Genomic DNA, 14,139 nt, shown 5'->3' with positions numbered 1-14,139 from the left:
TCCAGATTTTACAACTCTTTCTGGATTCAGAGTAATTATATTCCTTTCTTCAGAGCCCAGAAAGGTGAGGAAGAGGAAGAGAACTAGTTGTAGAAACCAAGGTACATTTACCACATTTTTCATCACAGTCTGACCACTTGACAGTAAGCAATGTAGAAGCAAGGACTGTGTGTGTCCGTCTTGTTTACCAATGTAATTCCTAGCACCATGCCTACACTGTGCCAGGCTCATACATGGATTTCAATTAGTATTTGCAAATTAATAAATAAGATTACAATGTGATATAAAAAATGGTAACATCTTAGGAAGGTCACCAGATAAGGCTAACTATGAAAAGTACCCTTTCTTGTGGGTGGGGATGGTTTTCAATTTGTCAAAGTGATTCTAGAGGCTGAGGACATCAGATTTCAAACAAAATGACAAGAGATTATCAGCCCCACTAACTGGTGCAGCTCTTGGCTACCACTTACCTTGATTCGTGAGCTGGGGTTTAGCATGATGTATTTAATAGAACCTTGGATGTTCTCTGTCCAGGAGACTAGCCAAGTAACCTTGTTATCATGTCGGACCTCTTTCCACTTATGACCTGGAGGAGGAGAAGGAACCTTGGCATCTCTGTGGAAATAAAGCAGTAGAGCAGTGAGGTGAGAAGTAATGACCAAGTTCACTTTTCATCACTGGAAGTGGATGAATCTGTGAGCGTGTATTTCCAAGTTTCCTCTTCACCAGTCAATACATGATAAGCACCTGGAGATCTATACAAAGAAATACCACACGGCTCCCAAACAGTCTTCTGTAATGGGGTGGGGGGGGGGGGGCGGGGGGCGGGATCCAAACTACCAAGAACAAAGGAAGCCCCCCACTTCATTTCTGGCCAAAGGACAAACTGTGCTCACTTGCTACAGTTGATGATTATATCCTCAGGCATGATTCGTCTCTTCAGCATGCCCATCTTGGGGTGGTTGCCGCGGCCACGGAAGAGCCCAGGAGGTTCTATCTTGAAGTTGGCGATCCTCTCTCTGTGGTTATCCATAACACAAAAGCCATATTCTTTCAGTAATTTTTCATTCTCCTCTTTGATTTTCTGGAAGACAGCCAAAAAGCACTCAAAGGGGATTCAATCTACTGTTCTCTACTTACACATTTCTTAGCTCTTGTGCGAGAACAGGTCCAGATAGAGAAAAGTCTAAAAATCACTGAGAAACAAATTCAGATAAAGGAAAACCTACGAAATTTTTCTTTTCTTTTTCACTGGATGGCTTGTGGGATCTTGTTCCCTGACCAGGGATCAAACCTAGGCACCCTGCAGTAGAAGCTCAGAGTCCTAACCACTGGACCACCAAGGACTTCCTGGAAAACCAGAGTTTTTTTAAAGCTTAAATATAATAAAATTCCCATATGAACATTATTTCACACAGGGTTTCCAGCACAAAGAAATCTGCTATCGATTCTTTACTAGTACATGGGTACATATATTTCACACTGCGATCTTTTCTCTTTCAAAAAACATAAAGATTTGGAGCCCCCTTACCCTGTGCTAACCCTCCCCTCATATTGATTAAACTAAGTCCTGCTGCCTTGTGCATAGATAAAGATTCGCAACTTGCTGGTAACAGGTTATCCTTGGCAGGGCTCTGACATGGTGATACTTATAAAACCTCCTGACATGGATTTTAGTTTGAAAAACAACCCTGGAGTGAAAAGTAAAATAAATCTCGCTAGTCTGGAATACTGTGATGACCAAACTGGGACTGATAAGGCGTGGTGCAGCGTCATTCCTACCAGCTCTGTAGTGGCTCCTGCTTGTTTCAACGAAAGGCCAGACAGGTGCTCTCAAACAGTGAGCTATAGAGACAATGGCCCCAATTACATAAACATGCAAGTCTAAGACACTGAAATTTAAGACTTCGAAGTGATAAGAATCCCTTAAAATACTTAACTTCCAGACCTCTGCTAACCTGTTTTTTTTAATTCCAGCCTTGAGCCCAAAAAGTCAAACTCCAGCCTTGAGCCTCTAGATCGGGGAATGGCAAGCTTTTTCTAGATAGAATATGTTTTAGGCTTGAGGACCATATGGTGTCTGCTGTAATTACTCAACTTTGCCACTGCTGAATGAAAGTGACCATAGATAACAGGTAAACAAGTTAGATGTGGCATGTTTCAATAAAACCTTTGTACAAAAACAAGCCGCCTATTTATAGTTTGCCTACCAATATGCTAGAGGAAAGTGACATCCCAGTCAGATACTAGAAAGATCCTTCAGGAAGTGAGGTTGGCCACAGCTAGAAGATGAAGTTGGATGAGTGTGGCTAAAAACAGATCAAAGAAAGAGTGTGTGTGTGTGTGTGTGTGTACACATATAGCCAATATGATTTTATATGTCTTAAGTCCCTAACATCTAGGAGCCACTGTAGGTCAGATCTCCTCTTCCTTAAACACTGTATTACTGGAGGCCACTGGCTGGGTTTTAGGTTAACAGAACACCAGCTCATATTGAGCCATTTAAACATAATGCCTATTCACAATTTTTAGTCTACGTGAAACCCTTAAGAAAATCGAGACTTCACTAGGCCAAGAATCTTAAATCTTTAGTGTAGAAATCATTAAAGTCAAAGATGTTTTGTAAGAACCAAGAAGAAAATTAAACTAATCACTATTTCAAAATTCTCCAGGGGTTTAAGAAATTCTGCAGTACCAGTTTCTCTTCCTTGCTCATCTGTTTCCGAGCTTCTGTCTGGGCTTTGAAATACTGGCTCATCTGGGTAAAATCACATTTGCTGAGGCTGGTGATAATATTCTTCTCTTCATTGGTCATTTCCTAGTTAAAAGAAAAGGGGGAGACAAAAAAAGACAGTAAATAAACTAATAAGCCCTCAAGTTTCTCCACAATTACAGCAAAGTATCATGTTCTCAGTCCAAGAGTATCTAGTGAGGCAGTTAATCTAAACTTGAGAGTTTGGGGGGGAAAAAAGAAACAATTTTATTTCCTTGTTCTATTATAAAATATGCATGTGGTAGAAAAATATTTAGGAGAACAACATTGAAAACGGTAACTCTCATGTCATTTCTTAAGATTCCTTAGCACACTGCCACCATCTCCTAAGCATGAATACCATGGCTGGAGAAACACAAATATATATATATCATTTAGTGACAAGAGAAACATTCCCACACTCCTTCTCTCTTAGAAACATCCTTGCTCTATTCACTTATTAAATCTTATTTTTACAGCTATTCAGAAAGTGAGCTTCAGCTCACCCTCTGTTCACATTCTCCAAATTAAGAATAAGAAAATTGTTTAAAATCATCTAGGCAGACAAAGGCTATGTGGTTTTAAGAGCAGAAAGTACCTAAAGCTAAAGACATGAATCAAAAGGGAACAGGACAATGCTAATGCATGTCTCTTTGCAATAGCAGACAGAGGGCAGTCCCGAGAGACAAACTTTCCTTTGCTCAACTGGAGCTGAGGTTTCTGTTTGACCTAAGCTGATAAACTCTCTCCGTTATAGCCACAGGAGAGCCAAGAGGAAAAGAAACACAGTTATTCTCATTGGATAGAAAACCTTTATAATACAGTAAATGAACAAGGAGGAGAAAAAAACCCAACTTTCAATACAATAAAATTCATAAAACTCAAATTGTACATCAGGGAATTCTTTTGGTAAAATTACCATTTATTACTTAGTAGCAGAGATCAGTGTTTTTGTAAGGGGCTAGGATATTAATACATGGGCTACAATACCTTTCTCCAGTCTTTAAAGAAATTTTTCCTAAATATTTCCTTAGTAGTATATTCATGGTCGAGCATTTTTGCAAAGAACGTAGCTACTTCTTCCGCTTTGGGGCTCAGCTTCATGACTTTACCTAGAGACAAAAGTGGTTCCGAAAAATGAGGTGCTGTATTCATGCTCTGAGGCTAAACACTGAGGTTCTGGAGACATCTTCTTTCATAATGGTTTATTTACCTTCTGAAGGTATATATATATAAAGGTCTGGTGACGCGTGGCAACAACAACAACAAAAACAGTATTATCGATTAACATCTACTTGTATGAGTTTTCCTTCCCTTTAGCAGATATTTACCTGGGTCATTCTCTGGAGACTATGCCCGTAAATTGTTCCCAGGAGCCTGCTCAGGACAGGGATGACCTGGGGGAGGCCCAGTCACTCTTCCTTTTCCTTTCAGCAAGCAGGGTCCTTTACACCTCTTCAATGGTTTTTAAAAATCAAATCCTCAGAGGGACTCCTGCCACTGCTAAGCTAAACAGCTTCTGTTCAAGAAGGGGAGGAAGGGATAGGACAGGGAGTGGAAGAAAGGAATTGTGGGGAAAAGAAATAGGCATCTTTCTTCTTCAAAGTTAGGTGGGTGGAATATGAATTAAAAAAATATATATTCATAGCAGGCAAGCCCAGATATCCCATATGAAAAAACCTAAATAAGACCTTCCTCTAGAACTTTGCTTCTCAATGTATGGTTCATGGACCAGCAGTACTGACATCACATGAGTTTGGCAGAAATATAGAATCTCAGGCCCCACCCCAGACCGACTGAACCAGAAAGTACATTCTAATGAGACCGCCCAGGTGGCTAGTGTACACACCAGAGTTTGAGATGCCCTGGAACACAGGCAGTATTATAAACCAGCCTCTTTCAGGGAAACAGGAATCATCCAGAACACAGGGATGACCAAGGTTCTTGGCATTATACACATTTTTCCACTGCCTTACCTGTTACATAGATACTAGTAATTTACCAAGGATTTTCACATTTATTACAGAAAACTAAAACTTAACCCAAATTCCATTTATTTCAAAACTCAGAAGACATCTCATCTCATGATGGTTAGACAGTTTCATCCCTGATTGCAGGGACGGTACAGGGAACTGCAGCTCTAAACAAACTTTCAGGGTAGACAGAAAGAACCTGCTTGAAATCTATAACTTTAAAAGGCCAACAGGTGGCGCCACTTCCCCTCTAAACCTAGCTCCTTCCAAAGACAACACAGCTTGGGAAGGACAGGCTGGCGTTTCAAGAGGTTCCTGCACTTCAGAATTCACTCAAACCTGAACCAGTGTTGCCAGGTAAGATGTAACATGCTTCCGATATAAAGGAAACCAGGTAAGATGTAACATGCTTCCGATATAAAGGAAACCAGTAAGTCACTAAGAATAACACAAATGACATAAAATAAAAGGCAAGAAAGAATGTAAGCTGTTCTCGCATACGTTTGGTATACTTGGGAATTCTGCTGAATTCTGTCCCAATACAGAAAGCAATTTAGACGCCTCCTGTTTTAGATGAGCTGCCAAAAGATGAAATGACAGCTCCCAGCAGTAGAAGGGTAGGAGGATGCCTTAGAGGTTCCTGGCAATGGTAGTGCTTTGTAGGAAAGGCTGAGCTCCAGGAATAAGAAACTGCTGAGTCAGAGCTGAAAACTGGAGGTTCTCAGAGGTCATTCACTGCTTCAGCCAGCCCGTGCCCCTCCTTCCCTGGCAGGCACTAAAGGAGTCTGAGAATTCTCTTCCCTAGAGAGTAGGCAGGACTGACGGTATCAACTTGGTAGTAAGTAAAATACAACTTCTTGACTTACTGCAGTGTGGGAGTTTACCTAATCAAAGGGAAGAAATTCGAGAAAGACCAAATGAGAAAATGTGAGAGCCCTGGAGCTGGAGCTCCGATAAGGAAAGAATGCAGAAGGGACCAGGATGACCTGTGATGATTAGTTCAAGCCTTGGCTTCCCATCTCTGAAAGTAAGGGAAACCCAGAGGCTAAAGAAAGGAACCCAGCTTTCCTTCAAATCACTTTGGACCTCAAAGTTAGGCTTCACCAACTGAGTCTCCTAAAGTTCAACTCTAAAGGTAAATCTATACTAGGGCTATAGAATATCTGCACTTTTATGATTAGCTAATGCTCTTTGTCATCATTGGAGTTTTGGCTTTGAGTCACATTGCAGAGTCTCCAGAATGACCACTATGAAGGCTGAAGGTAGAATTCTGTCCCATGTTCTCCAGTCAACACGTGTCAGAATGAGGCTATAAAATCCTGCAAGATCACACATTCCATGAGATCAGAGATTCATCAGTATTGTCCACTGCTGGGTCTTGGTGTCTGAATATAGCACGTTGAATAAAGACAGTTTAAAACAACGAATTCCAGTCTTACAAGTTTGACATGTTCTTCATTTGCAAGACCCAGCCTTTCAGTATAAACTACTACCCCTTGACCTTTAAGCACCCACGGCCCGAGACCACAGCTGGTGGACAGAGACGTGCTTTTCAGCAGTTCCTGGCTCAGTTTCTCAAAGTTTGGTCAGCAGACCACTTGGTTCAGAAGCACCCATGATCACTCAATATCAATTAAATGAGCCCAGATCCACCTGGTAAATCTAAAGCATATGAGAGTTTGAGGAATAATGCTCTGGTTATTTCTGGAGAAAACCCTTGGAAGGAGGGAAATCAGTTGAGTATTACCATCTGCATACTGCTATACACCAATAAGGGAGCATCAAGGACTACTCTCAAAATTCTCAGCCCAAGGACAGAGGTCTAAGAGTGCTCTACGAGAACCAGGCCGGATATTTCCTCCGAGCAGCTCATCAGACATGACCGCACAGAGGACACCAGCACAGCGCTGCAGCACAGATGAGTGACAGACACCTGCCGGCCCCGCGCAGAGGCGGAGGGCAGACTGAGTACCTTGTCCCCAAGCAAAGCACTAATTCTATTTCTAGCAGCGAGCAGCTTGTAAGCTTGCATTTTATCACTAAAATAAAATACTACCATTCAAGTCAGTCTTTTCTAAGAACTCTTACAAAGAGTAGCTCCTTAGAAACGTCATTCAGATAAAAAACATTTAGCTTGTGGACCAAGCGCTGGCTGTGACCTATGTAGCTGGACCTTTTTGAGACCACGCCTCAAAGGGAAACAAGGGAGATGAGACAGCTCCTTTCTCACAGAACTTTTGTACCAAATGGGCTTTTAAGAGCTAACACCTGATGGCCCTTTCCCCAAACCATACAATGACATGAGAACAAAACGAGATAAACAAAAAGGATAATACAGAACAAGACGCTTCCCCACTTTCTATTCCTAAATAGAAGCACACTCTTTCCTTGGCCAAGAATTGGACAACCTTGGAACTCACCATCATAGTAAAACTTGACGTTCTCTGGAAGAGGTTCATATGGTGGAGCGAATACAGGGCCTTTATGTTCTAGGAATTTCCATTTGATGCCTTCAGGATAGCGTTCTTCTTCCCACCTTTAAAAGACAAAGTACAACCTCATTTAGTGTCACTTTACCTGATATTGAGATTATCACCGATTAAATACCAAAATAATCATCTGCTCAACTGACTGGTGCTCTGGAATGATTGGTTCCCACATTCAAGATCTGGGTCAAAAAAACTAGCATCCTTCACTTTGAAAAAGCCAATGCTTACAACAAAGATGATGGATTACTCAGGTGAATGGAGGAAAACACATTTCAACAGTTTAGTTCAAAGAAATTGAATATATGAGCTCATTATTTAGCAATGATCACAGCTGTTTTAACACAATGGTGTAAAAGTAAGCCACAATCGTGTACATGATGGAGGCACTATTTTATTCACTGATACAAAGGAAAAGGCCTCCTGGGAATGGAGATGTTGGGTGAAGGTACAGGGAAAACCACCCTTGAAGTGGTGGTGGTGGTGACTTAGTCACTAAGTCGTGTCTGACCCGATGTGACCCCGTGAACTGTGACCCACCAGGTTCCTCTGTCCGTGGGAGTTCCCAGGCAGTGAAAGTTTGGAGTCTGAACTACTGGACTGCCAGGGAATTCCTAACTCCAGTGTTTTAAAATTAAGATTCCAACTTTTTATAGTTCCTCCTAATTCCATCATGTTCATCCTAAGGGCTCACGACAACTTAAGCTTTTAAGCAAATTACGAGATTCACTCAATACTAAGCCTCAGTTTAAAGAGAAAGAGCATATCCTACGACACACACTGATATCACTGAATCAACAACTACTAGTATAGAAATAAAAATAACAGTGTTGGCCTTTTAGGCCCCCATCAACGGTTCATCAAAAAAGTTAGGAAAAATATGTATTTAATCACATTTAACCCCATCAACAAACTCCCCAGTTTCTAGATCTTTTCATGAAGAATCATCTAATGTTCCAGCAGCTCAACCCTGACACGAAAGTATATTCAACTCAAAGCAGAGTTGAAACCCTCTACAACTATGATGGGTAACAGTTAAAAATGGGGTCATATTTCTCATTTTTTAAGGAATCTCTATACTGCCCTCCATCGTGGATATAGGAATATAGAATGCATATCTACTTGCATTTCCACCAACAGTGCCTTTTCTCCACACCCTCTCCCACATTTATTGTTTATAGACAATGATGGCCATCCTGACCAGTGTGAGGTGGACACCTCACTGTAATTTTGATTTGCATTTTTCTAATAATGAGTGACAGTATCGTTTCATGTTTGTTGGCCATTTATAAGTCTTCTTTAGAAAAATGTCTGTTTAGGTCTTCTGCCCATTTTCTGATTGCATTGTTTATTTTTCTGGTATTGAGCTGCATGAGCTGCTTGTATATCCTGGAGGTTAATCCTTTGTCAGTTGTTTGATTTGTAATTATTTTCTCCCATTCTGAAGGATGTCGTTTCATCTTGTTTATTGTTTCCTTTGCTGTGCAAAAGCTTTTAAGTATTACTCAGCCATAGAAAAGAACTCATCAGAACGTGGAAGCAACCTAGATGTCCATTGACAGATGAATGGAAAAAGTAGTTGTGGTACATACACACAATGGACTATTACTCAGCCATAAAAAGGAAACACATTTGAGTCAGTTCTAATGAGGTGGATGAACCTAGAGGTTGTTATACAGAATGAAGTAAGTCAGAAAGATAAATATATACTAACACATATATATGGAACCTAGAAAGATGGTACTGAAGAATTTATTTGCAGGGCAGCAATGGAGAAACAGGCGTAGAGAACAGACTTATGGCCATGGGGAGAGGGGAGGAGAGGGTGAGATGCGTGGAGAGAGTAACATGGAAACTTATATTACCATATGTAAAATAGACAATGGGAATTCACTGTATGTCTCAGGGAGCTCAAACAGGGGTTCTGTATCAACCTAGAGGGGTGGCATGGGGAGGGAGATGGGAGAGAGGTTCAAGAGGGAGGGAATATATTTATACCTATGGCTGATTCGTGTTTGACAGAAAACAACAAAATTCCATAAAGCAATTAGCCTTCAATTAAAAAATAAATTAAAAAAAAAGGGAACTCATTTGACTCTGTTCAAATAAGGTGGATGAACCTAGAGCCTATTATGCAGAGTGAAGTTAAGTCAGAAAGAGAAAGACAAGTATCGTTTACTAACACATATGTATGGAATCTAGAAAGAGAGTGCTGCTGAACCTCTGTGCAGGGCAACAATGGGCACACAGACGTGGAGAAGAGACCTGTGGGCACTGCAGGCTAAGGAGAGGGTGGGGCGGATGCAGAGAGGAGCACCGACACACACTGCCGTACGCAAGCCGGCCAGCCAGCGGGAACTTGCTGTGTGACACGGGAGCTCAAACCTGGTGCTAGGGGGTGGGGGGGGAGGGAGGTCCCAGGAGGGAGGGGATGTGTGTGCGCCCATGGCTGATTCATGCTGATATATGGCAGAAGCCAACACAATACTGTAAAGCAATTATCCTCCAATTAAAAATAAATTCTGAAAAAAAAAAGGGGGGGGAGCTGGGTTTAAGAAGTTTTTATGATTGAGCCTCAGCATGCTGCCACCACCTCTACCACTGTTTCTAGAGAGAAAACATGACAGTGAAGAAACCCACAGGGATCCTGACCATTTTCCCATCCTCACAATCACTAAGGAGAGGGGGAAGAGGCTCACAGTTGGCTTGTGTTTGGCAGGATGAACAAGTCTTCTTCGCCCTGAAGCAAAAGACCTGTACGTTTGCCAAACTGGTAAACGGTGTAACTGTTTTAGTGAGACGGCAAAAGGAGTAGTAAAAACGAGAGTATCTGCCATTTAAGTTCCCTGACTAGGCTGTCAGGGACAGTCGCTGAGGACAGGACCACTGACTTCAGAGTCTAAGCAGCAAGCCCACAGTGGCAGCAAGAAAGCACAAGCCATCCGTAAGAGGTCAGTCACTCCTCTTCTCCACCTTCAAAAGTTCCAGTGGTGCGTTCAAGCACTGTGCTTAAGAATGTGCACAACTTTACAACCAGCCTTGAGAAACACATGCACTGGAGACTGTAGCCAAGGCTGCTCAGCCCCAAACCTACCGTCTTCAGTGATTCCACTTAAACCAAAACAAGAATAAAAACCATAGGTCACAGTCTCTCAGAATTAACATGTGTTAACAGTGATAAGAATTTCAACCACAGAACCAAAATTAGGCTATTAGACCCTTCAAGGATACTTAATTTCACACACACAAGGCTGGACCAGAACAAAAGTGTATCTGCCTCCAGGCCCAAAAAGAGCCAGGGCTCCAAAGGAAAGGGGAGAGAGCACGTGATGACAAAGAAATGAACTTGTTCACTCAACAAACTTACTGAGCACCCAACCACAGAACCCAGAGAGACGGAACAGATGATGAATTACTAACTCACCACTCCCAATAACAGCCCCTGACTTATATAATCACTTCATCTCATCTTAAAAAGAAATGTTTTATTAGAGGTCATAAAAACCTTTCAATATCCTATCACTAAAAACTGATTAGTTTCAAAGGAAAAAGAAATAAAGAAAAATGAGAAAAATGAAAACACACGTTCTTTAGTTTTCTGACCTCAGGGAAGCCCAGATTGCCTTTGCTCTGTATTTCTCCTTTCCTACCCTTCATTTCACCCATGTATGTCCACACCAACAATTGCTCATCATATAGCTGTGCTGAGCCTTTCTGCCACTGCAGCTCTGCTCCTCTCAGCCACCTCCTTGGTCATGGATGTTTCCTCATTCCTCAGAGGTACTGGGCAAGATTACTGCTCTCTATTACAAAAGCCACAGAGTAAATGCATACCAGTGGGTATGGAACTCTACATACCAAACTACAAACAGTGGTTCCCTCAAAGCTAGAGAAGAAAAATGGGAATGGGAGAAAGAAGGAAAGCGAACTGTCATTTTTTCTTAAATCATATACCTCTGAATCATTGGAATTTTTTCAACATAAATACAAATCATGTATAATATAGATATAGTAGATAAAATTTTAAGAAAAGCCAGTATTAAAAATACAAATTTATTTCAAAACTCTAAACACCTAGAAGTAATGTTACTGCTAAAACGTCCTCGATTGAAGACAGTCTTCACTGTCTGAATCTTCATTTCCCATACTGAAGAATGCCTGTTTTTGCATATTTTGATACTTATTAATTGTTCCTAATCTGAGAGACGTTAAACAAAACGACGTATTATTTATTATTTTTCTTTGTATCTTTCTTTGCTACTTGTGAGGTTGATCATATTTTAAGATGCTTGCTAATCATGTATTTTCTTTAATGAATTGCCTTTTCCTCATTTTTCTATCAGACTGTTCCTTTCACTACTTGTTTTAAAAGAGTAAATTATAGAAATCCTATGTGTGTATGGAAACATGCATATGAATAAAGTTGCATTTAAAATGAGAGGGAAAAGATGGATTATTCTATAAATGACGTTGGAGAAATTGCCTATTTGTTTAAAAAAAAACTCCACAAGAAAACCTGCGTGGATATTTTTATAATCGTAGAATAATAAAGTCCTTTTGAAACAAGATGTAAGGAAACAGAGCCATAAGGAAAATATTTGTAAATCTGATAAATCAAAATTAAAATCTTCTATATGGCAAATACACTCATATTATTTAAAAAAAAAAAAAAAAAAAAGAAGAAGAAAGAAAAGAAAACAACCCTAAGGGAAAATGTTTGCAATACAATGGGCTAGGGTTCCTAACATGAAAAAATAGCTGTTTCTACAGCTCACTCTGTTCAATAGAGTGGAACCCAGTTTTGAGATCCAATAGGGAAAGAGCTAGTTAATGGTCTCACCAGAACTTGCAAGATTTATTTCAGAATGTTAGAGCCCACACAGATTAGTTCAAGTACTTCCCTCCTCCCCAAAATATCAGGCTATTAACTTTACTAACTCAACATTCTTGTTTCATTAGGTTGTAGAATCAAAGAGCTACCATTTTAACCGAGATATTACCATTTCCATTTCTGCTCCTCTTCCTTCTTCGGCTTCTTTTTCTTGCTATCTGGCTCAGGAACTTTTTTATCTTTATCTTTATCCTTATTCTTGGTTTTTTTCAATTTACCATCCTACAAAGAAACATGGTGAGAAAGCACTTAACTAAGGACCAACCACACTGTTCAAAGTAGTTCTGGGGGCCCATTAGGAAGAAAAACTGGAATCATGGAATATTAAAACTGGAGAGGTTCTTAAGTCTAATACTCAAAGAGGTAGATGAATAAAAATTTACTGGTACTTTTTTCTAAAGCAGTATTTCCTAAAACTCCCTGACATGTGACTATCTGAGGAAGCAGTTAAAAACACTCATTCTGCAAGAGAAGACCCTGGGAAATTTTTTTTTTTTTTTTTTTTTAGCCTCATTGGAGTTTGGAACAGCACTGCTAGAGGGAGAATAAGCCCTGTGTACTATCCTCACTTTTTTTTTTATCCTCACTTATTTTAAAATCTACATATCTTTAAACCTCTTGTAATACCATCAAATAATGGGCACGGAGACTTTTTAGGTATTAAATACACAATTTGGAAGGAAATTTCTGACCAAGTCTGGGGGGGAATACTTTATTAATGCCACTTGCATACACAAAGTCAGGAAGTAGTAAGCAAGCTTGGGAAGTACGACAACAATGACCAATTCCTACCATAGTACTTCTTTGAACTGTAACCTGAGATGAGCTGTCACAGTGGCATAGGAAAAGAACAAACATGCACCAATATAAAAATTTCAACACACACACAGACAAAAATGAGCTATTCACCAGGTGAGGGTGAGGGGGTCCTGCCTATAGAATCTAAACTCTGCTGAAGAATATTTTCCTTTGTCCTAACTATTTGATATAATTTAAGCTTTTATTCAGCAAGATTTATATAGCTCTGAAAGGTGGTTTGAGTCACCTTAAAATCAGTTACAGAATGGCAGAACTTGAAAGAACTTTGTAGACAGTTTGGTTTGACCTCTTCCAGTTATAGTCAAGGAAACTCTGAGACAGAGGTTTTGTCATTTGGTCAAGGTCAAAAAGCTGCTATTGACCATGATGAGAGCCCAAGTTTACCAGAAAAATAACAGAATGTGACTCATGGGAATGACTGAAATATATAAACATTCTAGGAATAAGTGGTAGGATGGCAATCAAGATAAACTCAGGGAAAGAAAACAACCTTTGGTGTAGAAAGAAGGGGAAAAACTACAGTCCTATACATATTTTAAAACAGAATTAGAGAATATAAATGTGTAAGTATGTCTGGGAGGAGAAGATACCAGAGGATCGCATGAATTCAGGTAATGTTTGCTGTTCAGGCTCACAGTTAAGACACTCTCTGAATAGCTTCTGAACAGGCACTCAGGTGGTTCCATCAGGAAACTGCTGGCTCCATCGTATGTTCTCAAGCGTCAAAATGAGATTATCAGTCACTAAGAGGCTACACAACAATTCCCAGAAATGAAAAATTCCATGGCCAGCGGAGAGGTTAAACGACTTCTCTTGCCATCTGTGGTCCCTACTACAGTAAGACTGGGTCCTGATTCAGTCTTTCAGCCTGTTTTTTTTCCCTGTCCCTATAGGGAGATGTTTGCTAAGACAATTAAATAAATGAAGTCAACCATTCTTTTCCCAGATGGCTTTAACAGTTATTACTAATCTCTTCGAAATGCAGAGAAAGGTATTATTATATAAATGCAACCTAAGCATAAAGGCAATAGAGAACACATAGAAAGCTGAAGTTTTAGTGAATTTCTTATTGACTAGTCTGTACTGACAGTCTACATGAAAGTGGACTACCACACTCACTACTCAACACTTCATGCTCAGTTCCTTGAGGTGTCTCTCATAAACCTGAACATGTGCCAAGAGCAGGTTAGCTGTCAGAAAAACTACAATTCCCTAAAT

The 14,139-nt window shown here is 40.2% G+C and overlaps 1 protein-coding gene across 1 annotated transcript in view; it reads right to left on the bottom strand.

Moving 5' to 3' along the window:
* The window catches only part of TOP1 (DNA topoisomerase I), an 85,957-nt gene that overhangs the window by 19,200 nt on the left and 52,618 nt on the right, over positions 1-14,139 (bottom strand). Inside the window, exons 8-13 of the mRNA XM_043480249.1 lie at positions 12,212-12,324; positions 7,146-7,261; positions 3,743-3,864; positions 2,696-2,818; positions 897-1,084; positions 471-615 (exon numbers count right to left, since the gene is read on the bottom strand). Of these exons, the coding sequence (XP_043336184.1) occupies positions 471-615; positions 897-1,084; positions 2,696-2,818; positions 3,743-3,864; positions 7,146-7,261; positions 12,212-12,324 (807 nt within the window). The remainder of the gene's footprint in view (positions 1-470; positions 616-896; positions 1,085-2,695; positions 2,819-3,742; positions 3,865-7,145; positions 7,262-12,211; positions 12,325-14,139) is intronic.

This window comes from Cervus canadensis, chromosome 10 (assembly GCF_019320065.1).
Source record: "Cervus canadensis isolate Bull #8, Minnesota chromosome 10, ASM1932006v1, whole genome shotgun sequence".
Lineage (NCBI taxonomy): Eukaryota > Metazoa > Chordata > Mammalia > Artiodactyla > Cervidae > Cervus > Cervus canadensis.
The sequence above is the reverse complement of the archived record's forward strand: the minus strand, read 5'-3'. Positions and strand labels throughout refer to the sequence as shown.